Source organism: Paramormyrops kingsleyae, chromosome 16 (genome assembly GCF_048594095.1).
Source record: "Paramormyrops kingsleyae isolate MSU_618 chromosome 16, PKINGS_0.4, whole genome shotgun sequence".
Lineage (NCBI taxonomy): Eukaryota > Metazoa > Chordata > Actinopteri > Osteoglossiformes > Mormyridae > Paramormyrops > Paramormyrops kingsleyae.
The window spans coordinates 27,673,109-27,700,155 of record NC_132812.1 but is presented as its reverse complement, the minus strand read 5'-3'; the positions used below and the strand labels follow the sequence as shown (position 1 = coordinate 27,700,155).

The 27,047-nt window shown below is 41.8% G+C and overlaps 1 protein-coding gene across 3 annotated transcripts in view; it reads left to right on the top strand.

Annotated features, from left to right (window-relative positions):
- LOC111857196 (inactive dipeptidyl peptidase 10) overlaps positions 1–27,047 on the top strand; it is a 125,994-nt gene that overhangs the window by 90,839 nt on the left and 8,108 nt on the right. For all 3 annotated transcript variants that reach the window (XM_023837802.2, XM_023837803.2, XM_072700337.1), the window contains exons 4-16: positions 2,868–2,962; positions 4,843–4,917; positions 12,616–12,668; positions 13,065–13,146; positions 19,089–19,209; positions 21,483–21,637; positions 24,096–24,193; positions 24,783–24,906; positions 25,305–25,343; positions 25,554–25,661; positions 26,113–26,204; positions 26,404–26,451; positions 26,829–26,950. In XM_023837802.2, the coding sequence (XP_023693570.1) occupies positions 2,868–2,962; positions 4,843–4,917; positions 12,616–12,668; positions 13,065–13,146; positions 19,089–19,209; positions 21,483–21,637; positions 24,096–24,193; positions 24,783–24,906; positions 25,305–25,343; positions 25,554–25,661; positions 26,113–26,204; positions 26,404–26,451; positions 26,829–26,950 (1,212 nt within the window). The remainder of the gene's footprint in view (positions 1–2,867; positions 2,963–4,842; positions 4,918–12,615; positions 12,669–13,064; positions 13,147–19,088; positions 19,210–21,482; positions 21,638–24,095; positions 24,194–24,782; positions 24,907–25,304; positions 25,344–25,553; positions 25,662–26,112; positions 26,205–26,403; positions 26,452–26,828; positions 26,951–27,047) is intronic.

Below are 27,047 nucleotides of genomic sequence, written 5' to 3'. Positions count from 1 at the left end.
ATATGAAGGATGCCTGCTTGGTTTATGTGATATGAAGGATGCCTGCTTGGTTTATATGTGAGATGAAGGATGCCTGCTTGGTTTATGTGATATGAAGGATACCTGCTTGGTTTATATGTGAGATGAAGGATGCCTGCTTGGTTTATATGTGAGATGAAGGATACCTGCTTGGTTTATGTGATATGAAGGATGCCTGCTTGGTTTATGTGATATGAAGGATGCCTGCTTGGTTTATATGTGAGATGAAGGATGCCTGCTTGGTTTATGTGATATGATGGATGCCTGCTCGGTTTATGTGATATGAAGGATGCCTGCTTGGTTTATATGTGAGATGAAGGATACCTGCTTGGTTTATGTGATATGAAGGATGCCTGCTTGGTTTATATGTGAGATGAAGGATGCCTGCTTGGTTTATGTGATATGATGGATGCCTGCTCGGTTTATGTGATATGAAGGATGCCTGCTTGGTTTATGTGATATGAAGGATGCCTGCTTGGTTTATGTGATATGAAAGATGCCTGCTTGGTTTATATGTGAGATGAAGGATGCCTGCTTGGTTTATGTGATATGATGGATGCCTGCTCGGTTTATGTGATATGAAGAAGAGTACTTGGGTTACTGGGTTAATGAATACAGATATTAAACATTCTACATTACATATTTTATTGTTTGATATGAACTTTTCCATAATGTGACTTCATTTGAATGTATTTAATTATTAGAAGGATGTATTTTTTGTTGTAGTTATTTTTTATAATACATAAAACAGTTTTTGTGTTCTAATACAAAAGTCCCTCCCTGGTAAAATTTAGTTCGTATTTCAGAACAGAACTATCAGTTTGAAAATCCTGCTGGATTTCGGCAAACTGCGGCATGGCGGGAGCTGTTGGCGTGCAGCAGCAAGTGCAATAGGTTGACTGGGGCTCGCTGGAGATAAGGGAGGTCGCTAGGAGAGCGAGGGGCTCTAATTCCCGGTGGGATTTGATGAATGCTCCCATGAATCTGCCCACACAGTCCCCGTGTGGTTCAGCCAGATAGGCTTCTGGCCTGAAATCCCGCCAATCCCACTATTCTGAGCTTTGCTATCTGGACCGAGGTTCCCAGACCTGCACCCAGGTGCAGAATGAACACCTCAGTGGTCACTCATTGACTGACTAGTGCAGAGATTTTGATTTTTCTCCACAGTTGGCTCTCTCACTTTCTGGAGGAGAAGCATACAGATCATTATAAGGACAGTGTCTTGTTTTCGAATGTAATTTATGGAAGATGAGGGCAGTAAGCAGAAAGCAGTGGTGTGATAGCTTGGTCTAGTCTCTCATGAGAGCTTTGCTGTTTCCAGGAGTAATACTTAATAATACCAGCATTGTGGCCTTGGACAAAATTCTCCAAAAACAAGTCTAACAAGCGATTTTTACTTTTGAATTATATATGGTAAGTCAATTATATTTGACACTGTTGTATATTATTACATTTCTTTATATCAGTTGTATTAAGACATTTCTCATTAAAGCTTTGTGATGGACAGGAATGCTGCTCAGGGCATGCCCAAGTACAGCGTCCCATGCTGGGATCTGCTCCTGGCCCCTGAAGACCCCGACCAGGATGAGTGGTCAGAAATTGCTTGGATGGATGGATGAATTTGGCACTTAATTTGGCCAAAATTTTTTAATAGGACATAAGTGTGCTAGCAAACCTTAATTTAATAAACGGATGGATGAATTAATGCTGTTCATTCAACAATATAAAGGGCTTAAACCACACTAGATTTCTACAAATGAGCTCAACTCACTATGGGCAAAATGGCCTTCTAATAATGAGCCAGAATCTTCTAGAAGGACGAGCAGCCTGCGGTGGCTTCTCGAAACGGAGCCTAAGTCTGGCGCCGCGGCCTGCTGGGCTATCGCTAGGCCGAGGGCCTCGTTAATTAATGGCTATCAGGTGTCGGAGAGGCAGGGCGCCGGGTGTCCGCATGCACAGCCGAACGTCCTTCTGCGAGTAATGAAAAGCCATCTTCCCTCCACATTATCTTCAAATAGACACAGGTGAAGCTGGCCACCCCTTTTTCAGCTGCTGATAAAACAGAATAATGCCGCTGACCTTTTCTCCTGACCTTTATATTAGAGGGTGCCACATTTTTGGGGCGATTACTTCAAAGAAAAGCGTTCACACTCAAAGTGGAAAGGGATGCACTGGGGGAACGGAGTATTATACAAACAAAACATAAAAACATGCTTTTACATCCGGAATGTCCACCTCTCATATAACAAAAACTGATTTCCGCTCTCTTACGCTGTGCATCCTACTCAAGCAAAATATACATCTGTCATTCTTTAAAAACATTTTAGATTACATCACCATCTACCTTCACGAGAAACAAAGAAATAGAGATCAGCAGTGGAGTAGCGGGCTCCCTTCTGAATAATACAACATACATATCCATCACTACTAATGCAACCTCCAGTATATGCTGGAGGCTTTGAGTCTGTGACGATGAAAAATCAGGAAGTTTGCCAGACAATCTGACATCCTTTAGACTGCCAGGACAAATTGCTTGCTTAGAAGGGTGAGATCTTTGTTCTGTGTGCATATGAAAAACCTCACGAGGCCAGGTAAATAAAATTAAACTGGTATAATCTGTGGAGGGATCTCCTTTCCAAAGATGTAAAAATGGAAATGAATGCACATATGCAATCTACATGCAGTTTAAATCGCTCCAATGCCTTTTTGATAATGCCTCACTGATAATTTCTGAATGTTATGAAATATTTCTCTGATGGTTGATGGTCCACCATTCAGATCAGTGTCACCTAAGTATTTTTTTTTGGAAAATCTCTTGACAATATGACTGCTTTCTGTTCATGCTGCAGAATCGGAGGTCGTGTACAGGAACCGGGATGGTGATGTCTTGAAGTTCAACGTGGCCACAAATGAGACTGATGTTCTTCTGAGAAACAGCACATTTGTAAGTTTCTTGTAGTGTACAAACACCCCCCCCACCACCCTCCAGTTTGGATGCCCCAGCCATGACCGCCGTTTACTCATCGTTGGTAATCCGGTGTGTTTCAGGCAGATAAGTTAATCAACATGTTTTTGGATGTACTTGGTCTAATCACTCAAACTCTTTGGGATTTCGCATTGTGATAATCCTGGCCACTTAGACAGAAAGGATTTCCGCTACCATTTGTTGCATAAGCACATGTGAAACTCTCTGAAATTAATTTCTTAAGTTCTTTATTCAGTTATCTCAGACAGCACAGATGCATCGTAATTCAGCGTGACATGATGTTTGAAGGCTGAAAACCATATAGAAAAAGTGTTGCAGCGGTCACCTAAAAGCTTGCCCCCCCCCCCCCCATCCAAAAAAATCTTATTAGTATTAAATTGATTTAAACAATGGGGGAAGGCAAAAATTCAGTAATTTTTTTTTTATCTAATATTACTCATGAAATGTCTCAACAGTGAATGGGTCAATGTTCAGGGTTCAAGTATATTTTAGTAAATCTGCGTAAATTTTAGCTAACACAGACAGGCTAAGCGTCCTACACATCACCCTGGGACAGATGATGACAGACGTCAGATGAACGAATGACTTTGCCAGAGCAGCTGACAGTTAGCAAGACACAATTTTACTGGAATAGCTTATTAATTAACCCAGAGTGGATTTTAAAGACGTTCCCTGCTTGTCACACTGTGCTCTGCTGGGGTTCTTAATATATCCCAGTGTATAAATCACCAAACGTTAGAATTCAGTGTTTCCTGGAAAATGAAACACCGCGTAGTCATATTAAGTATATACACACCCATGAAATTTCAGAGGTCTAGTCGTGTGATAATGTGGTTATTGTAATATGGGGTGCGAGAAGATACTTACAGCTCTGTTACATGGCGTCAGGAGAGAACAAGGGGGGAAAGAAGGAGAAGACAAGAGAGAGAGCGAGAGAGAGAGACCCAGAAAAGAATTAACAGAAAATGAAGTAAGCAGAGGAGAGAGGAAGAGAGGTGTCCCACCTGGGCGCGGTGTTGTTGACGAGGGCCCTGACTGCTGAATGTGTGCCACCGATGAATTAATCACTTAGGGCTGCACTTAAGAGGCTCTCATGTCTCTCAGCAGGTTAAATAAGCGTAACCCCGAGGTCTCCCTCTAGTCAAGCCACGTCCTGATTGGCTGCATAGGCTGCAGAGCCAGGGAGCATCGTTAAGAATTCCATGAAGAACAATCATTTAAAAATTGGCTACAAACAATGTAAGCGTTGTGTAGCGTATTGTGTTCTTCAGAGTCAGAATCACAAAAATACCTTATTGAATCCAGGAAGGAAATTGATGCATTGGGCACAACATTAAACAAAGCAACAGAATCATGTCGATTCAGGATAATAATAATAATAATAATAATAATAATGATAAACAGATTGATCATTAACAGGCTAATAATAATAGGCTGATCATTAATGGACTAACTGTTTATGGATCTGACACCAGAAATAGTTTTTTTGGTGCTAGCGGATAAGACACTAATGATGAGTAAGATATGGAACCGAAAATGCATTACGGTAAAAATCCCTGGTGTCCTTATCTGTTTACTGAAGGATTTTCCCATCACTATACTGTGGATTTTAGTGTTCTGATATTTGCAGAGAAGTGAAATCAAGTGTGAGGGATGTTCTCGCACCAGATATAACGGTCCTTCATGTATTTATATTTATTCTCAACTAAATACCCTTATGCTAAATGTAAATTTAACTAACTGAAAACTTTAAGTGCTTTATTTTCTTTCTTTTGAACATCTTTGAAAGATAAATGTCATACAGCAGATTATAAGTGTCTTGTATCCTTATCTTTCAGGTTGCTTTCAAAGTCGCAAAATACTCGATATCCCCAGACATGAAATATGTGCTTTTTGCCTACGACATTAAGCAGGTGAGTCCTTTTTTATAATGAGGTTACTCTGTCACACATGAATTTTAGAATTTTATAATAGCTATTCATATGGTGCAATCCTTATTTCTGAATCAGATTATTTTATATTCCAAACTCGATTTAAGGTAGGGGCATTATACTTCTATGACGCTCTTATTTAATTCACTTTATTTTGATTCGGTCCCCCTACCAAAATGATTGGTCCATTGCTTCGCTTAGAATGCAAGTTAAAAAATATTAAATGCAGAAAAAAATATCGACGACGGTAGCTGCATGGCCAGCACACACAATTCATGCCAATGGGTTCACTGACACTTCACAGCTGAGGTAATGCTGCATGGGGGGGGGGGGGGGGGGTTTGCCTGGGAACGTAAATGTGTCACAAGGTGGGTTTTGGGTGGGTCTCTCCCTACGGCACTGTGTGGGTCATCGACGGGCAGGCTTGCAGCTGGCGTCTGGGCTGTGACCAGGCTAACAATCAGCAGGGGTGGACGTGCCAGTTTGGGGGGGGGGGGGGGGGTGTTACAGGAAGAGAGGGAAACAGCTAGGTGTTTACTACAGACAGACATCTGATACATTTCAATGCAACATCATGAATGGGGGAATAGGATTGCAGTGGGTAGACTTGGAATAAAAGGATTTACTGCTGAAGGTTTTGTAGACTCTGAGCATTATGTGCAGTAACGGCGCATCCTGAAATGCGGTATTCTGCTCACTGCAGGAAATGCTTGTTCTGAAAAAAGGTTTTCTGCTCTGAAGTAACCATGTCTTCTGAAATGAGGTATTCTGCTGTCCACAATAATCGTATGTTCAGAAATGAGGTTCTCTGTTCCTGGAGTAATATGGTAATTTGTTCCTTGAGAAATGGCATGTTCTGAAATGAGGTATTCTGTTCCTGCGGAAATTAGGTACTCTGCTCTCTGCAGAAATTGCATGTTCTAGATCTTGGTCAGTGTTAAGTAAATTCAAGCTGTGATCATTTGAAAACTGCTTTTGTGTTTTTCTCATGAGATATTTGGAAATATGGAAAAATACATGTTTTCATTTCTCATGTTTATAAATTATATCAAGCAATAGAAGTTATAAGTTGTATCGAGATGTTGCTATTTTTTTTTATCCTATATCCAGTTGGTATTTGCAGGTAGTTTAAATAACAAATAAATTGCAAAAACTCAGATAATAATTCAGAGTACAATGTATGTGCATTTTCATTCTAGTTCATGTCCACATTTTTTATGCATTTTTATTTTGTATATTTTATATATTGCATAGTGATAAAACCTAAGTGCGAAGATTCCTCAATTTCAAAGGCAGAAATTGTGCAGCACATTGAACAGTTACATGGAGCAGGAATATGCAGACTGCATTGACCCCGTAAATAAAGAGCTCAGTTTTTGGATGCCGGCATCCCTCAGAAATAGATGAAGCTGTAGGTTTAGTGTTTGTCCTGTTGCTATGTCTCCATGATTATCCTGGTCTCTGAAATTAGCCCATGAATAGGGAACCCTCTCTGTCACTCACAAGGTCAAGCCCTAGGAGTTTATTCATGCTGCAGATGAATGGTGGGTTAAAAGAAGAGCGCCGGATGTGCGATTAATGACCGTCCCTGCGGGCTGGATTTCTGTATGACTGCGTCATTTATTGGACGCTATATTATTTATTAGGCAATCTGCTTAGAAGGAGAAAAAAACATGTGGAAAATGTCGAGGTACTGCTCATCTGTCCTGAATTTATATTCAGCCTCCAAAATTTGGTGGTAAATGAATTACAAGATGAGTTTGTTCAGTAGACATGGCCTGTGGCTTGGAGTCATTAATAAAAGAGAGGAACGTGGCTGGGCACAGCAGCCCAAATGAACAGAGAGGCCCGATAGGCCGAATCATCGGGGATAAATGAAACGAATGGCACCTTCAGATGCGAGATAAGAAAAGGGGAAGCAGACTGCGGTTGGGAGGCAGGATTCATCACTGTGTTCTGTGACCTTTGATATCGTTTGTCCAGCAAATAGTGATTCACCCCCAGTCAATCTAAGAATAGAGCAGAACACCTGCCTTTTGTACTCAGTTTCCGCTGAGTGTTTCAGAGAGAAATGCCATCCTTCCAATGAGATTCCTGACGTTATTATCATTTTTACGACGTTTGTGACTGCTGATGCCAGCCAGCGATGGATTCACATTTAGTGCAGAAGCCCTGCGTTGGGCTGTAGCCATTGCTACATCAATATTGATTTCTACTCATCTATTTGGAGTCATGGATTGATGGAAATAAAGACTGAAAGGCAAGATTTATTTAGAGGACAGGGAGACATTTGTCTGAAAATGGCTCTGCAATTATGTTGAATAATGCAGAGTTGAAGGAGAGGAGGTGCTTCCTGAATTCCACTCAAGACCAAACTTTTGAATGGCCTGAATATACCATGTTTGGGTTTTTAACCAGTATCAATTCAGAGGCAGTTTATGGAACGTGCCGTACTGAGTGCCACATTGAGGTGCGCCATGGAAATCCAATGGTTAGGATTTTGGCTTGGTGGCCAAGTGATTGTGGAAGCACTTAGCACTTAGAAAATGGGTTTTAATGAGGGAGATTATCTATCTATCTATCTGTCTGTCTGTCTGTCTGTCTGTCTATCTATCTATCTATCTATCTCATCTCCCTGCCTGCCTGTCTGTCTGTCTGTCTTAATTCTTATATGAACAAATTACATTTGATACACTGCATTACAGCAAATACCCTGAAATCCTTTGAACTCATACCCTTCCCCTTGACCACTATACTAAACTTTGATGGATGCTTTGTTCAGCTGACTGCAGTGAGTTGCTCATCGCTTGAGTCAGACGGTCTTCAAAATGACCTGAGCTCTCTGAGCCTATTGATTAACAGGCTGGTAAAATCACACACGGGTTAATTTGAATTCCCTATGGATTATGAGCTGTTCAAGTCTCACATGTGAACTGACATGTACTTGTTTTCCCCACTTATAATTTGTTTTAGCTTAATTGGTTATGGATTTTATTTATTTCTTTTTAATCTTGTTATTGGGGGAAAGCATAAACGCCAGGACCTTTAATGACTTCACTGTCATCCATGATCGAGATGTTCTGTGCTGCCACTAGTGCTGAAGTAATCAAGAGCTAACCAGCAGACCGGGTCAAGGAAAATACATTTTTTAACAAGAAAGTAGTCCAAGAATCTATATTGAGCATTTCAGAGGAACGAGTCCCCAAGCTCCCTATTGTCGTCGTCTGAAGGAGAGAGGAGCTAACTGTGACTAAGAGGGACGTCGGGGACAGGTCAGATAGGCAGGCAAGAAGAGGCAGGATGGATGCTAGCCCTGATGTCCTCTGCCCCGCTGCAGAGGCCTGACAGCATATTGGCACTACAGCTCAATGCTTAATCATGCATCTCTATCTCTGAGCTTGTATTGGAGATACAAGGCTACCCAAGGCAAGCAAGCTCGAGCCACTTTGGTGAAATATCGGCCAGGCCTTATCCTGTGTATCTCCCCCATCCATCAAACCAATTCCTGCCCCTAATCAGATTTGCATGCTTACTCTAAGAAGGTTGAATAAAAGTTCCAGAATCAATTATCTGCTCTTCGAGAAGGTTGAAAAAAGATCCAAGTAAATGTAAAGTTAGTAGCTAAAAAATAACGCAGAAGGACTGAGAGAACTGCCTTATGCAATTTCAGCTGGACAGCAACACTCTCAAAACTTTGCATTTAGAAAAAAATAGGTCCGATTAATCATCTCTGTGATAAAACAGCACGACCCTACAACCATTGCTTTAGAAGGGGAAACCATGGCCGTCCCCTTGATGGATTTATTAAACATAACGTTCAATTCATTCATGGGCTGAGAAAGAGATTAATTATTAGCTAGGTCAAATAAAGGAGGAACATCTCCTTTGAAAATACCATTTAAGACCGAGCAAATATATCTGGCTGAGTGGAATTTATTAATGCAGGTTTAGAAGAAAATACAAGGGCATGGTTCTCCATCCTAAGCAAGAGTTACATACTTTGGGGCAAATAATAAGCATTGCTCTTGTGGGCTTTTGTTTTCACAAGCGTTTAATTTCTGCACGGCTTGCTCGTGGTTGACAGGACAAAGAAAACAGGTTGAATAAAAAGCAACTATTAATAGGGATTGCAGAGGGAAAACTAAGGGCAATACAAAACAATGCTAAAAACACACATAAATAATTTAATTTAAAATGTAAGAGGCTAAAATCACACTGTTTACTGTTGCAGATCTTTTCATTAGTCTGTGATTATTTTCCTTAGGATACAGGAAGAAATGAAATGGAGTCAAATTAATCAAATGAAATGAAATATCACTGGGCGGAAAGAGAGAAGGAAAAAGATGTTAGATTGGTTAAGGATAGCAGTAAGCGATCAGCTGGGTTTAGTATGACGATGCTGCAGGTTCAGGGGACCATAACAAAGACCTAAAGAACCTTCTGGATGGCAGGGTGAATCTGGCCTGGGAGATTTCTCTCACGGCTGAAACGCTGGCGGGTAGATTGGTGGTTGTCCGTCCTTGAACATAAGGGCCGAGCAGCAGGTGTAAAGGCACGGCTGTAGTCTTCGAGGAGAAGTCTGCAGAAGAGGTATGTGTGAGAGTGAGGAGATCCTTGGGGGTGGCGCTCTGTCCTGAGAACTGTCAAGGCTGAACTGAGTCTCACCCTCAGCAAAGCAGCCTGTAGTCCAGGATAATGAGGCCAGACCCAGAGCTAACGACTATTCCAGCAGCCACACAGCATCAGGGAGGAGGGTGGGACAAGGCTGCCCTCCTCGAGGGCATCAATTTAAGTGCAAAAAGTCACACGCGGCTCAAAACTTCTCTTCAGTTTTCATTCGCCAGTTTCAAGCCATTTTAACATTTCTTTGTCTGAACTTTATGTAAAAAAAAACGAATTCTGAACTTTCATTCTTTGGTTTCACCCAGCTGGCAAATCTGCAGTGTTTAAATTATCGAGGCGCTCTTGTTTGGCAGGCTAGAGAGACCCTTATCAAGCAGGGCAGACGGGTCAGGGCAGAGGAAAAGTTCTAAAACAAAATCCATGAAAAGTCCTGAAATGAAATCACTGAACTTTCCGGGACGTGGTTTGAGCCTCTATCTGGCACAAGGGCTGTCATGGCATATTCTGTAGAATTAAACCCCAAATGCCATTGTGTGCAGGGTGAGTTAGGGGAGACGAGCCCACCGGCAGCGCCAGCCACTACAGCCCCTATTTCAGGGAAATTTCAGGGCCATTTCAGGGCCATTTCAGGGCCATTTCAGGGCACACTGAGCTGCTTCCTAGGAACACCAAGGTCGGGCTACAGTACATCGGCATTCAGATGTGGCTGTGTGTGTTCCGCTAATTTACATCGATTAGCCTCTATGACCAGAATTTGACCCCTGCTGTGTGTACAACTATGTGTTAGTAAACTGCTGCTTGCCGTTAATGCAGAGAGTACTTTGGCACTTTTGTGCTGGAAGGGTGAAGGTCGCTGTGCCTGATGAGTAAAAGTACTGATCCGTTACCGGAACATTCCTCAACTGTGGTCACACTAATGTGTGCACTGCATGGGGACAGGGGTTCATTCCACGTTGTTGCATCGCTGCGAAAGGTTTTGAACGCGTGCTTGGAAAGTATCCCGGTAGCAGATGTGCTTTGCTATGTTATGCTGTTGTTTTGCTGACAGAAGCCATAAACACAGCGCATCGTCTCATTTTACATTCACGCCGTCATATCTTCACAGCAGCAATGGCCTTTGCTCGGGGCTACACAGCAGGAAATTAGACTGCATCCGTCTGGTCCCAAACTAGATTCTGCACCTGCTGGACCTCAGCTGCCACTCGTCCATTAATTTCTTTTAAAACCCAGAGTTTTTTGTAGTGATTTCCTGTCCTGCTTTCTTTTACTATGCCATTTCCATATTAACAGGTGGACTTGGGGCGAGCGTTAGCAGAATTCCGACGGCGCTCCGCTCTGAGTCACTGTAACATCATGTGCATCCTGGCCAGAGCTGAAGTCAAGCTGCAGTCCTGAGTGCAGAGATGTTTGCAGACTTTGGCTTTTATTGGGTTTTGATTGAATCCACCATGAGGATGGAGGACACATTAGGAAAGAGAGCAGACGGGACAGTCTCGTGGTTCGCATTAGCGTGCCTACCGGGCAACCTCAGCAGCCGTGGCGGGAGAATTGATAGGCCATCCATCTCACGCTATCGTGGTCAGTAGCCTCCTTCTCCCCAGCTTGGTTCCTAGTTCCCCAGGACTATACATTATTCACCGCATGGAACTGAGGCCTTTTAGACTGAAAATGCTGGTTTTAATCCAGGCCATCCATCCATCAAGGAGTCCCCGTAGGTCTGATGTCGTGTTGCATCCTTGTTAGTCCAAACACATCACACATTCCTCTTGTCACTCCTTCTCTCTGGTAGCATTGTGTCCACATTTTCTCTTTGGAATGACAAGGTCATGGGATCCCATGTAGCCTATTGGCAGCATCAATCACCTGCAGAGTCTCAGAATGCCTTTGAAATCCACCCGAAACTGCAGATGATCTGTCATGCTAATGGCTCCATCAAAGTTCTGCTTCTAAGTCCCTCCCAACACATGGCATCTGTGTTCTGTCTCAAGATCAATGTCATGTGTCCATTCCACATCCCCGCTTGCTGAACTATTAAAGAATTATAGGTAATTATTTTGTGAATAAACAAATATGAACCAAACCATGAAGTAACATACAGGCAGACCCTAGGTTGCAAAGGAGATCCATTCCATAAGTCTATTTAGGTCAAAATTGTTAAGCGAGAAAAGAATAGAACAATACACAATAATAATAATAATGAAACAGTAATTTAAAAAGTAACTACAGTACAGTACTGTACCTTGAGCTGATGAACTACTGAAACTGCACAATGTTTTCATGAGCCTTACAAAGTACTGAGTGCATTCGTTTTTACGAACCATTGTATTTAACCCAAATTTTTAATATAATAAGCTACATGGTGGTCTGTTCTTAACTATGTGTAGTGCGGAAGTCAGACCTTCTTACCCCAGGGACTGCCTGAAATCGTTTTTATTTCAGATAACATATAACTATTTATTCCATTTGAACCTGTTTTCTTTTTGAACCTGTTATGGTCTTTGTGTATTGAAATCTTGCCATTTCAGTCCCGGATGTGGCGAGACGTGTCCTTCGCACAGGGTCCCTGCCAGCATAGGCAGCAGAGCTCGTTGTTGTTCTGCTGGTGAAGCACTCCTATTCAATTCAGACACGTATGCAGACAAGATCACGGACAGACCTCCAGCTGCGCTTTCAGCCTTTGTAGCTCACACTCAGTGGTGGGGGGGGCTTCTTACAGGTTTCCTCGCACGGCCTTTAATCCATTTTCACAAGTAGGATTAAACATGTGGCTCCTAGTGACGTCCAAGTGCATTTGCTCTCATTTCGCTTTATTCCAGCTGCCGTGACTTGTTGTTATAGATAAATGTCATCAGAATCGCTTTTATTTTTATACTGTTGTGCTTGAGAGACACCATGGACCGGAATCAAATTCCTTGTATGTGTTCGCTCACATACTTGGCCAATAAACGCGATTCTGATTCTGATTCTGATTCTGATGTCATGTATATTGTTCTGCAGGCCGGCTGCTCTGTGCTGAGATCTGCTCCTAACCTGCTGTTCTCTATTTTGTCCTCCCAGGTCTACAGACATTCATTCTCTGCCTCCTATATAATTTACAACATAAACACCAGGTAAGTTTCTCCTCCTGAAGCAAATGGAACTTAATGATTGTATTTTGATGTTACTTTTTATTGAAGCGACACAATCACCTTCAGCACGAGATGGTGGATTATGTGCATATTTATTCAAGGCATTAAATCAGATTTCACTTCTTTTTAATCACATTTCGAATCTCGCAGTGGTTGTCAATAATAAAAAATGCATTATCAGATATTTACCGTCCACTCCTTGTGATTTTTATTTGCACATTAAATATTCCTCATGCCCTTTCAGAGACGGTAGTACCTAGAGTGTGTGATATCGCCGGTCCGATCATCTTCTGCGATAAGGTCCATGGATCTGCTGATATACGCTCTGTACATTCATCTGAGGCACTTAGCATGTGTACCTTTGCTCTACCTTTACAGAGAGGTGCTGGAGCTGAATCCCCCGGAGGTACAGAACTCCGTCCTGCACTACGCTGCCTGGGGACCCCAAGGCCAGCAGCTGGTAAGACGCGGGCCGGAGTGTCTGCCTGATCGCGGCGTGATGGAGCAGGCCGCTTCACACGCACACCCGGTGGAATTGGGCAGCATGAGCTGCAGTCAAATTACATACAGTACAGTAACCGTGACTAATATAAAAGAATAAGACTGGCCTTACCTCAGTAAAGCCAGACGAGAAATCCTCAGCAGCTGATTGGTGATTGGTGCACAAAGTAACACTGCAGAAGCAGCAGCTGATTGGTGATTGGTGCACAGAGTAACACTGCAGAAGTGCACGTACTGCAGGAAATAGAGCTGTGTGCTGACGGGGCTGCTGGGTAATGTTATTTTATTACTTTTTTTTGTAATTATTCCTAAATAAGTCAACCCCATTATGCTATTACACAGAGTATTTTTGTCTATTACAAAAAAGCCTTCTTATGGTGGGTAATTATGAACAAAATTATAAACAAAATATAATTGCTCAAAAATGGCTGGAACACAATGTAGGCCCCGGATTTCGGTAAATGCTTGTGCTGGATTATTACTGATGTTCCTCAGCTTTATGGCTTTTTAAGGTTTAATGACCTTTTCAATTATCCTTTAAAATTACGTTAATATTTTGTCTGGGTCTCTGTGCAGTTTGGAACCTCCAGAGTGTGTTTCTGAGAGTCCAGTAGCCTCCAGCAGGTTTTGATGGGTTAACGTGTTCCTGAGAGATGCCCTGTGGAGGACTTTTCAGGTGTTCTCCCATTGGCAAAGAGGGCAGTTTCTGAATTAATTCTTGGCTTCCATTTTACGCCAACATGTACTCCATCCCCCGATTCCTGTCTGACTTGGCTGTGTAGCGGGAACACGGGACAGGTTGGCGTACCTGTGGGGTTGGTGCTGCTCTGAGGAACCTCCAAGGTGCCCTTGGGGTAACAGGCAGCCCTCGGCAAGCTGTACCGCTTCACTCGCCAATGAACTGAATGAAGAATCACTCAGGCAGCAAACCGAATGAGTGCAGTGACCAAAATCATTTCGTTATGTTCCGAAAGATATGCTCTGAAAGAATAAAGGGGGCTTCAATCTCAAATATCAGCAAAAATATGCAGGTTTCACTGCATTCAATTCCATTAAATTCCACTTTATTATCATTATAGTATACCAAGGTACACATATAATGATATAAATATAGGTATCGTTACACATAATGATATAAATATAGGTATAGGTACACATAATGATATAAATATAGGTATAGGTACACATATAATGATATAATTTGTGTAAATTACAAATGCAATTTAAAAAGTTTATATACATAAAACTATGTAAAACAGATAATACTGTATATCTTCAAGGATGAAAGTGCAAGTGTGCAAAATCTTGACAGTATAAGGAGCATGTTTTGATGGTGAATGCAAACAATGCAGCTGTAGTTTGAATATTGCATTGTGCTATATGTCTAGAATCAATACTCCTTCTGCACAGAAGTCTGGATCATGGCTGCCACACGAACATTTACATTTATTCATTTATATGATGCTTTTATCTGAAGCAACTTATAGTAGAGGGAAGGGTTGCATTTTATATGTGCCTCCGAGGTCTGGGGCATCCAAAGCAGCTGGAGAACATTCATGTAGTGAAGGTACTTTAGCTGAAAGGGCATGTTACCCTTGTTTAAAGTGCAGAGAACTTTAATAAATTAAAATACATTAAAATGAATAAAAAATGAATGCTGGTATTGTAGAATAAACCCACTGTGGACCTGACTGAAGTATTATGAAACCAGTATGCCTGTAAAGTGACATGATTATCCTGCTGCTTGCTCCACAAATGACAGCGGAAATTTAAAAAGCATTTTAAAACAGAGCAAGATGACAAGCTTTTATTGCTCCTTTTAACATATTTTATGCAAGTAAATACAGTAGAGAAGGATGTTTTTGGAGGAGGATGGAGGGGAGTCCATGATTTCAGATACAAGTGATTGCATATCTCCTTAAAACACTGCATTTAAATATCTGACTCGCCCAGTCATTTCACAAATAAGAGCTGGGAAGCAAAACAGGAATAAACCTGGTCCAATTTTTGCCAGATGATTGAGCCTCTTTCTGCAGACGTGCTGTTAATGGCCTGTGTGAATGTTAAAATAATTCATCACTGTGCCAGTGATTAATAAGGGTTTTTTTTTTTGGCCTGACTAGTCAATTAGACAATGCAGGGGATTCTCTGAGTGCCAAGGGAGAAGCATCTAAGTGCAGACTGATGGAGACAGATAAATGCATGGCTTCCATTTAATCTATGGATTCATAATTAGACACCCTTTTTGTAATCTTTCTCTGTTGCAGTTTATTTGTTTTGGAGGGAAGCTTTTTGTTGACAATCCAAAGGTTATAGCATCTTGGAAACCACAGTAAAAAATTAGGCATGTTTATTATGGTTTATATTGTGATAAATCATGATCACCCATCAGAAAACAATTACCATTAGGATGTGAGCGGGCATGACAGATGTGGAGATTATTTAGAGAGCACTGAGCTGGAACAATTCAGGCTGCTTCATCCATGAGGGTGCTGATACCCGACTCTCCACTCAAGGTCACATCGCCGCTGCTTTTTATGATAATTGCTTTTCACAATTTGCCAGAATCAGTAAGCGAAACAAAAGCAAATTTGAAAGAGCTAAAAATATAATGTGCCAACAAAAAACAAGGATGGCAGAGGTGCTCAGGTTGTCCTGTGTACAAATTGCCGTGATGAGCGAATGCTTGTAAGCCCTGTGGAACGGCTGGTATGCACTCGTGGGGGTTTTACTTATACAAAAGTGTTCTGAAAGCAGAATGAAAAATGATTGGTTTGGAGAGATAACCAATCAGAATGTATAGGAGGTGGGTCTAAGTAACTAGAGGAGGTGGGGCCAAAACATCTGATTGGTTGGACCCACCTCCTCTACAATCTGATTAGTTATCTCTCCAAACCAGTAATTTTTCGTGCTATTCTCAGAACATTTTTGTGTAAGTAAAACGGGCATGCCCACAAACAGGCCTGAAATAGTTATCTGCTGTCCTAATGACAGAAACTTATGAAACGCACATCTGTATTTCTCCTTGCGTGAGGTCGATAGGCCATGTGTTCATCACTCTTTCCTCCTTTCTGCCTTGAATTATGAAACCTTTGCCTCAGGCTCCCCCTCAAAAGGCAAATCGGTGGATCAGTTACTCAGAGACTTTTCTCATATTTCCCATTTCTGAGAGTGAAAGGTTTTGGGACATTGTACAGGACCTTATAGTTGGGACTGTTCAACCAAAAGAAAAAACCAATTACCTGGCCAGATTGGTGGGAATCTGTGTGTGTTTTTGTGTGTGCTTGGACACGTGCACGAAACTTTCAGTTGAAGACTATATGTTTATGTCTATATCTGTGTTTGGTCTGGGAGTCAGGGAGACTTCATTTTCTGCAGGAAAGAAATGTGTTGTGAATAAGAGTAGTAAACAGCAGAGACAGATTGAAAGAGAACAACGGTAAAGGTCTATTTTGTGCCACAACAGGCATTATTTCTCATGGATGCCAAGTGTAATTGACCTGAAGCAGCAAATCTGAGCCTAAAACATGAACAGAACTTCAAAATCACAACAGAATGGCTGTGTGCTTGTGTTTTGTGTCCATGACCCCAAAATTAGGAATGTCACAAATGTTCTTCTCCGGGTAAAAAGAAAAAAATAAATTCAGGAAGAGTTTCACTGATATTAAATTCCACTTCCATTCAAATAGAGCTCAGCCATAATGTCTGTCCACAGTGATTATGGCTCAGCCTGAGCAAGGTAAAAGATACCAGGTAGGATTTAGGGGTAGGATAAAGAGCACAATTCTTTTTTTTTACAGATTTTTACATTAGTTAGAGGCACAAAGGTCTTGGGGTAACACTTTACTTAAAGCTGTTTTCGATAATGTTTTATAACGTTCGGTATAAGAATTAATATTGCATTGCAGCATCTTCTGTTAATAGTTATGAGGCATTATGGTGTTGATTATAATAATTCATCAGCTCTAATGAAGCTGTCATCTATAATGCACTATAGATATCTTCATGATGCAGTATAATGGTCAGTATAAGAATTAAGGATGCTCTGTACTGCATTATGAAGGTATTTCTAATGTATTATAGATGAGAGCTCCATAGAGCATTCATAATGCATTATAATGATTAGTATTAGAATTAAGGATGCTCTGTACTGCATTATGAAGGTATTTCTAATGTATTATAGATGAGAGCTCCATAGAGCATTCATAATGCATTATAATGATTAGTATTAGAATTAAGGATGCTTTGTTCTGCTTTATGAAGGTATTCGTAGCGCATTATAGATAAGAGCTTTATGAAGCATCCACAATGCATATTTACACTGTATTTACACTGTAAATTAGTGTAAACTAGAGGTATGTTTGTTATTTATGCAGAAATCAGATAATTGTGGACAGCAGACTCAAACCCTATTTTATACAGTGTGCTGCTATTTGAAGAAAAGGCTGTGACGATGGCCCGCAGCCACCTCCTGTACAATGTTGAAATATAAAAATGCAATTTATTGGCCCAGCTCCAGTGGATTAATGCCGACATGGTCCACTGAGCTCAGCTCCTGCAGCCTTCGGTGCTCCGCTCTCCACAGATACTGACCTTCACCACCTTAATGTGGCACTATTCAATTATATGGGAACATTAAATTTAAATGTGTGTCCCAATCTACAGTGATTACAAGTCTGTGCATTATGTGAGAAATTAATGTGGACTCTCCATAGCATTTGCCTCCATGAGTCTCACGTAATGGGCGAATCTGCGTTTGTAATCTGGCTAATTGTGTTATACCGTCACAGCTTGTGTTGTGGGCCTTGTTACTCCAGCGACTGAGGGTGCAGCTCTCCAGTGTTGATGGTAATATTAGAAATATTGCACACGAGATCCTCATGGTCTCTCCCACTCATCACACTCCTGAGTTTCAAAAGTTCTGAATCGTGTGTTTGTATGGACTCATGGCAGGAGATGCTGCTTTCCCCAGGAACGCAGCAGACAGATGGCATGTGGAGCCGCAGAGAGACTTTTTGTTTTCAGAACGAACGATTATCGAGTCAATGCTCCACAAGATAAACATGCAAACAAAACAGTGCCAAAAATTTGTGTGCGTAAACCTAATTTTAAATTAAAATAAGATAAGACTAACGCCTCATATTGAAATGTATTATACATTCAAATAAATGCATGGATATCATATTTGTGATCATCATCATGTTTAAATAATAACATCACAACCCCTGATTCCCTTAATGTTACACCTGCGTCATTTTCAGAATGGACAGTTCAGTCTGCATCGGGACTTTGGGTGATGTGTGTATGTTTGTCAAACAGAAGGATTCTGGTAATGGCACCACTGTTAGGTCCATGTATCCTGACATCAGAATGCATTACAGATTGAGAAATTCTGCTGCAAAAACAGCTAAAAACCAGCTTCTGCTGGCAGCTGGCTTTAGCTGGTCTATGATGGTCTTAGATGGTCACGTTCCAGCGTTTGCTGCTCTTTGATGGTCTAGCTGAGTGGGTCACCAGTTGGTCATGCTGGTGAGGCCTGTCTATCAAGCTGGTCATGCTGGTAAAAGCAGCTAAACCAGCTAGAATGACCATCATATGTTTGTATTACCAGCTAAACCATCAAATATGAAAACATGCCTTAAGCTGGTCAACTATCAGAAGCTGGTCAAGTTAGTTTGTTCAGTAGGGTAGAACGGAAGCTCGAGGTTCTCTGTGTCTAAATCGAGCAAGCTGACAGAATCAGCCAATCTGTCATGGGCACATTCTCAGGGCTCACTGACCCTTGCTGGCCTATTGGAGCTTACCGGGCTGTCCTGATCCTAGACAGGGTGCCAGTCTGTTTTCTTATAGTTATCGCTGTCGTTGTCTATATTATTGTCTTCCTTCCTTTACTCTTGTCAGATCTACATCTTCGAAAACAACATCTACTACCAGTCAGACGTCGCAAGCAATTCTCTCCGACTGACCTCCTCTGGTAAAGAAGGGGTTATCTTCAATGGGATCGCCGACTGGCTCTATGAAGGTGGGTGTCCTTTTAGCAGGCCGTCTTAGGTGCTGATGTTCTCTGCCATAGTTTCATGCTAAATGGGCAGCATGATCTGTTTTATTTAGTGTCTGCAGGTTACAGGTATATTTCTTAAGTGAATGGGCAGAAATTAGCCCAGCAACTGGGACACACATTTTTAGCCTAAAAATATCACTGCTGTTTCACATGGAGGGTCTTCTGTTGTACCTTTAGGCTATATAATTAATCAAAGAACTTGAATGTCTTTTGAAGAACTTCATAGACTTTAGGTCCATTGCAGGCTTGTAATTTGGAAGCAGAGATTAAAGTCCATAATATTTTCTGAGTTTAAATTACCAGGCATGATTATCTGCACCAATGGATTCTAATGCAATTTGAACGTATCAAGAAATGACTTTATTGTACACTGTAACATTTATTACATTCTGTTTCACAATAAATCCCCTTTACGAAAAAGCATAATTATATCAGAACAATGGTTTCATGGGGTTACCCCTTTTAAATATATTTGTTTATTTGATTTCCAAATTTTCTGTACGGCCTTCCAAATTTCAAAGCCATAGAGATGTGTGGCAGGTTGCAAACAATACAAATTTGAACAGAATTCAAATACAGTGTAAATATTAAAGTTTAATTAAAAACATTTCTATTGTACTTACATTGTTAACATGTAAACATTCTCATAAACCTCTAAAATCCTCATATCTCCCAGAACAGACTAATTATGCCATTTGATTTACATTTAAAGTATATTTGAGTTTCAGCTCATTCCATAAACATGTTCTTTTTTTCTTAGTCTGTACAAAATGTCCGATGAATAAAGATCACAAGATCAAATGAGATTTCTCCTTTAGATCTCAGCCGTTGATATGATCTCAAATATAACAGCGGCTATACTAAAGATAAATAGATCAATCTATATGGAAAAGAATATTCCGGTTTCTACAGTGGGTCACCTTGCCCTCTAGCAAGCTGCAAAATAAAATGCTAATTATTATAGTTAAATTATCTGATTTATTCAGCATTGTGATAAAACTGAATCCCGCCCTGACTGATGGACTTGGAGAGCCTAGCTAATTAATTCTGGATGAGGATAATATGTTCTTTTGCACAGTAGTGAGTGATGTCAATTTCAAAGTGTGACGTCAAGGGCGGAACAGCACATGGCGATTATACTTGTAGAAATTTCACTTCTCTTCCACTGGTAGAACTCCGGTGGCCGATTTATGGGAAGTTCTGTGCTTTTATCCCTCCAGTAGGTGTGGCTTGATTTTTATTGTCTGACATTGAGGAACCTCGTTGCATTCAGGCCCAGTACTTTGATGGAAGTTAAGTGGGCCTTGGGAAGCAGACTGACCTCCGCGCGAGACGGCGAGCAGCGCAGGAAATCAACACCCCCCTTAACCACACGACCTCACGCGTCTTAGGCTGTCCAGACTGTAAAATTTGAACGAGAACGTGTTAGCAGGGAGGAGGAATCCACTTAACTTCATGATGGTGGCTATCACACATGTTCAGGCCTTAGAATGAGTCCTCGATGACGGGCTGATGGTATGAATGTCGAGAAGAGTTTTACTGCTATTTATGGGCAGTGAGGTGTGTCCCGATGCACAAGGCTGTCTGTAATTCCCTGGATCCTTTCACTATTCTGCTGGGCTAATACTCATCACCACATCACCAAATAATGTCTTTAATAATCCATTTAGCACTATACAGAGAGAACACTAGACATGAAAGCTAATGCGCTGATGCAGTTAATTAGCAAATGCATTCGTCCAAAGTGACTACCTGGCTAACGATTTTTGTTTTACCACCTCATACAACTGAATGTTGCCACTGAAACTATTTGGCCCAATCGCGTTGCATGGGGGCGGGGCATGTCCCTGTTACCATGGTATTTAAAGCGACGGCCATTAGCCCAAAACACCAGATCCTAAGCTGCTGTGTCAGCTTGCTGTTTCTCAGTGTGACTTTTTTTACAGCACTGGTTCATCCCTGTACACTTTCTGCCGGGAAAAAAGTAAAGCAAGAATAAGTTCTGAAGTTCTGGTTGGTCATCCCTGGTGGTTTTGATACATCAAAGCTCTGCAGGATTCCTGAGAGGATGAGTGCTGAGGAGAATGTACCTTTTTTGCTGCACCAGTAACACCTTCTGAACATCTTCTTTAGTAATTGTGTTATACCGTGTAGTAATACCAGCATTTCTGAAAGGGGTCTTTCTACAGGCCTATCACCCCAGGGAATAATGATGTCATTTTCTTTGTTTTCAGAGGAGATTCTGCAGTCTCACAAAGCGCACTGGTGGTCCCCAGATGGAGAAAAGCTGGCGTACCTCACGATCAATGACACCTTGGTGCCCAACATGGCCCTTCCCAGACTCACCGGCAGCGCCTATCCCAGAGGGACACAGTACCCGTACCCCAAGGTGTGAAACTGCGAACACCATGTTCTTTCCCTGCTGCGAATTAGCGAGGGCAGATAACAGAGTAATGGGTTTTAGATGGTGCATCAGATTGACTGTGGAGCTTGCGGAATTCAGCATCAGTAAAGGATGAATCTCTCAGTCTCATATAAATGATCCTGAGATAACTGAAGGACATTCTTAAGAAATTTTATCTTAAATGTATATTTATTCACTGGACAAAACTGTTCAAATTGTTTTGGAACCTCTTGAAATCGAAATAGCCCCCTTTGACTGAATTCTTTAACGCGTTTTCCAGAAGACTCAGGTTTATCACTTCAGCACAGAAATTGTGTGTATGCTATCGGCAGAATTCATCAAGTTAGGGAACTCAGCAAAAGTATTGCTTAATGAAAATTCACCGAAAAAACAGTCTTAAACTATTTGCCTGTAAGTATGCCTTTATATTCTGCTGTTACATATGAAAACAGACGCCCTTCAAAGGGATAAGATGTTGTCTGGTTTCTGAAGCACGGCTCAGTAGGACCCTGTTCCCTTTCTTACTGGTTCGCAGTGTTTCTGTGTTGGTGCCAGGAAAGGGCTCCTTTAAATCTCTCCTTTAAGCTGCTATTGGGAGCTTATGCTTATGTGCTTTTACTAGCCAAACCATCTGAAAGCAGTGGTGTGTCTGCAGTTTTAATTATGCTTCATCCTCTCTGATTCCGCTCATACACACTGCACAAAGCCCAGTATATCGATGGAAGCTCTGACTGATTCCTAAGTATAAGATTATCACATCTTTTCAGATTGTTTTTTCGCTCCCACTTCAAGATACTGTAAAAGCTAAATCACAAACAATATTCACTTACAAAAGCTCAGAAAGCTTTAATGTCAGCAAGAACCGTTTAACTGCTTAAGTGGTCACACTATAGCCAATAGCTTGTGTAGCTTGTCTTCACCACAAAATTATATTGGACATTTAATTAAATAAATGTATTGGTGTTTGACTGTTGAGGCTTTTAATTGTTAAAAAACAGATTTGACACTTATCTTTGGCCAAATATGTTGTACTCCAGGTTTTTGGCTGTTTTTAATGCCCTGCATTTTAATCACTAATTAAAAGAGGCTGATTTTTTTTCTGCTTTTAGAAAGCACTAATTCTAGTTCATTTAATGTTCAGTGTCATCCATCTCCTGACAATTCTAGGAGAGATGTGTAGCGCATAAAATGGGTATTTTAGCTTTTCCCCCTCTGACGCCTCCTCTCATTTTCCCCCACATTTCCTGCCCACTCCTCCACACTCCTCCCGTTCACCTCCTTGCCTGTCCACCTCGACTCCTGCTGACAGTCCTGGGCTCATTTATGTCCGCCTCTCTTGACGGAACGGTGCCAAATTAGGTGCCACTTTGGGGTTCCTGCTGCTGCCTAATGACAGTCCGATCTCAGTGTGCTATGAGCGTCCGGTATGGTGCCTGGATAGTGCTTCATTCAGCTGGACTATTCTTAAACCCATTTCACGTCATTGCTGGAGAAAAAATAAATATATATATAAATATAAATAAATATATGAATACATATGTACCTGCCCAGAATGCATGGATGGAAATAAACTGATCAATCATTCATTCAGGTCCTGCAACCTTCTCTGAAAAGATTCTGTAGACCCAATTTCCAGATCAAATTTGATATTACTGATTAAATATTTGTAGTGCAAGCAACATTTCTGAATTAGGGGGTGATCATTAATAGGTATCTCACAGTAGTTCTTTCTGTGCTTGAGAGATTGTGAAGGGACCGAATACATGGGGCATAACATAGATTAAATTAAAATAAACACACACTGTCTGCTGGAATAGTGCATCTTGGTGGCACATGGTTAATGAGGAGTTTTCTATCTGAGGCACTCTGTAGCCTTCAGGTTTGGGGGCATTCTGGAATGGCCCCAACCCTGGTAGCCTTCACTGGAAAGTATCTATTTTTCTTATACAGCTCTAGCGAAAAATAAGAGACCACAGCGACATGTTTCCCACTGTTTTTGAAGGTCACTTGAGGTCAGCCTCCGAATTATAAGGCATTGCTGGATAAGTTGATGGTCATCTCTGCCATTAGAAAGTTGCTTCTGCCCCTTACCTGGTTGGTGTTTGGTTATTCCCAGTGTCTCCTGCTTCACCTTCTTCTTGTGCACTGCTGTCTTAGACACTTTCAGCCTGGAAGAAGCCTGCCATGCAGTGTAGCCCCCTGCCTGCAGAACCAGGGTTAAACCAGGATTTAACAATGCAGATTTTTTTTAAATATAGTGGTTTCTTAATGTTTTCCAGAGCTTGATACTGTATAACTATTTTTCTTATATACTGTATATTATAGAGGTGATGCATATAGGATATTATTTGTGTACGTTAATAGCACAAGGTATGATTTTAGGTTAAAAATGTGTGATTCTGCAACCACATGGTTTCACAGAGTCTGACCTGTGTGCCAACAGGCAGGACAGCCGAACCCCACCGTGAAGCTGTATGTCGTCAATCTCTACGGACCCACGCACACCCAAGAGCTCCTGCCCCCCGAGAACTTGAAAGTCAGGTGGGAATGTGTGTTTATCTTGCCACCATTACATCCCTGTGGGTGATGAAAATGGTCAATGTGATATGAGAATCTCTGTGTGGCACAATTTGGGACACTGGCAATTTTACGCCTACCTACCCATCATAGTGTAAATGTTTAGCAGGGAGCACGTAACAGCTTACCGGGTTCACCACACATGCACACCAGGTTCACCAGACATGTAGACCAGGTTCAGTATGCGTGTATTGGACTGGAACTTAATGCTATGCAGATAAAGCAGGAGAAGGACGGCCCATAGCTTTGCATAGCTCCTGTAGCTCAACATGTAGTGCTGCGTGCTAATAATGCAAAGGTCATGGGTTCCAATCCCACAGAACACATATAAATTATAACCTTTCCTGTTACTCTAAGTGACTTTGAATAAAAATGTGAGTAAATGCATCTAGGAAAATAGCCTTATTAAGTTCCATGCCACTTGGTGTTTTGTGAATATCAGAGTTCACTTCAGTGTAAGGAACACCAGGGACGATGCTAAAATTCTGTGAATTGCTAGCATAGCATCAGCAGACGTAGCAGTGAGTTCAGTCTGCCTCCTTCTCCCTCACAGGGAGCATTATGTGGTGATGTTCAAGTGGATCAGCAGCACCAAAGCAGCTGTGAGGTGGCTGAACCGGGCCCAGAATGTGTCTGTCCTTGCCGTGTGTGACACCACCATCGGTGCCTGTATCAAGGTAAACCCCCCCCCCCCCTTGTTCTTTAGACCAGCGATGAGCAATCTTATCCGCAAAAGGCCGGTGCAGGTTTTTGGGATAATCAATAATTCAGCTGTTCAAACCCTGGTATGAGGCTTCTTCATTCAGTCAGTGCTCTAATTAGTAATCAGGGAGTTGAAGAGAAAACCTGTATTCTCAAACAGCCCCTTCTGGATCAGATTGGCCACCCGCTTTAAATGAAGAGCTGGAATTAAGATGTACCAGTATGTGTCTGTATGTGTGTGTGCATGTTTGGGTGTCAACTCATGGAATAAGTGGTAAAATCCCCAAAAACCGCAGTAAACTGCTGGTTCTGTGTGCTGTGTGTCACTGACACTAAAAGGCCATCACAGCACTGTATGGATTTCCTGTTTCAGAGACACGAGGAGACCTCAGATGTCTGGCTATCTAAACAGGTACTCTATGTTTTTCTACAGTGTTTTTTTTTTTTTTTTAATAAATATACTGTGGAAATGCGATTCGGCACAAAAGGTTGCTAATTAAAATCTAGATGTGAATTTTTAATTGGTACTTGTCACTCAGTGTCATAGTTTCTGGGCTGTACTGATTAAAATACACATACAGCAATGTGGTGTTATGTCGCTATGGCGACTCTGTCCCTGCAGAACCAGGAAGCCATCTTTTCTAAGGACGGCAGTAAGTTTTTCCTGACGGTGCCAGTGAAGCAGGGTGGACGAGGAGAGTTCCATCACGTCGCCATGTTTACGACGCAGGTGGGACATGGTGGGGTGGGCATCACGTCGCCATGGTTACGACACAGGTGGGACATGGTGGGGTGGGCATCACGTCGCCATGGTTACGACGCAGGTGGGACATGGTGGGGTGGGCATCACGTCGCCATGGTTACGACGCAGGTGGGACATGGTGGGGTGGGCATCACGTCGCCATGGTTACGACGCAGGTGGGACATGGTGGGGTGGGCATCACGTCGCCATGGTTACGACGCAGGTGGGACATGGTGGGGTGGGCATCACGTCGCCATGGTTACGACGCAGGTGGGACATGGTAGGGTGGGCTCTAGACTGTTATTATGAGCGCTACCTGTCTTTTACGCAAAACTAGTTGGGTCTGTGTTGGTTCCTCCAATTACATATTTGGCAACACCAATGTCCCTAAGAAGCATTGTATTTATATTTTCTATGCCTCTGTCTGTCCCTCTTCCAGTCCAGAGCTGAGCAAAATGAAGTTCGACATTTAACATCTGGCAACTGGGAGGTGACCAGAATCTTAGCGTACGATGAAAACAGCCAGAACGTGTGAGTTCACACTCTCTGTTACAGCACTGACTGCAAAGTAAAAGGACATCTGCTTCCTCAAGGGTGTTTTTCATTTTGGATAAGTGGCTGGTGTATATTCTGTAAGCAGATCTTCACTACAGTGTTTCTCCTAGAGTGTGAATACTGAAACCTAGAAAAATGGGAGCGTGTCTAAAAGTGTCTCCTTTCACCCAATTAGATACTTCCTGAGCACTGAGGAGTCCCCACAAAGCAGACAGCTGTTCAGGTGATCTAGCAAAGACCTCATTGAAACATGTGCCATTGTAAAAATGTTTTGCTTGTCAATATTATAAACAAACAGTAATTACTGAGATTAACCAGTACATTCGGGTGAGCATCTAAATTATTTTGCATAGTCATGCATCTTTTTATTTTATAAATGTTTCAGAATGTTGTCGTCAGCTCATGCCTGAGCTGTATCCTGTATATATACTGAGTGCTATATTTCAGTTTGAATCTCATAAACAGCCTATAACAGATTTCTCCCTATGGCGGATGGTCCATGTAAACTGTTAATTTTGCATGATATGTTTTCTGACTCTACAAGATGGATGTGTTCATCATGCATCACACTCAACTCCATCTTTTATCCCTTCTCCTCAGTGTCTCGACGGTCGGCCTGTTTCCACGGCGATGCCTAACGTGCGAGTTGAACAAGGCCGGCTGCACCTACTTCAGTGCTGAGCTCAGTCCAGGTTTTCAGCATGTCCTGCTTCACTGTGAAGGTGAGGTATAGGTGGATCTCTGGAGTTCCAGTGCTGTGTTCTGTGACACTTCCAGAACTGATGTATTTATATCATTCATTTGTCATTGTCTGCATGA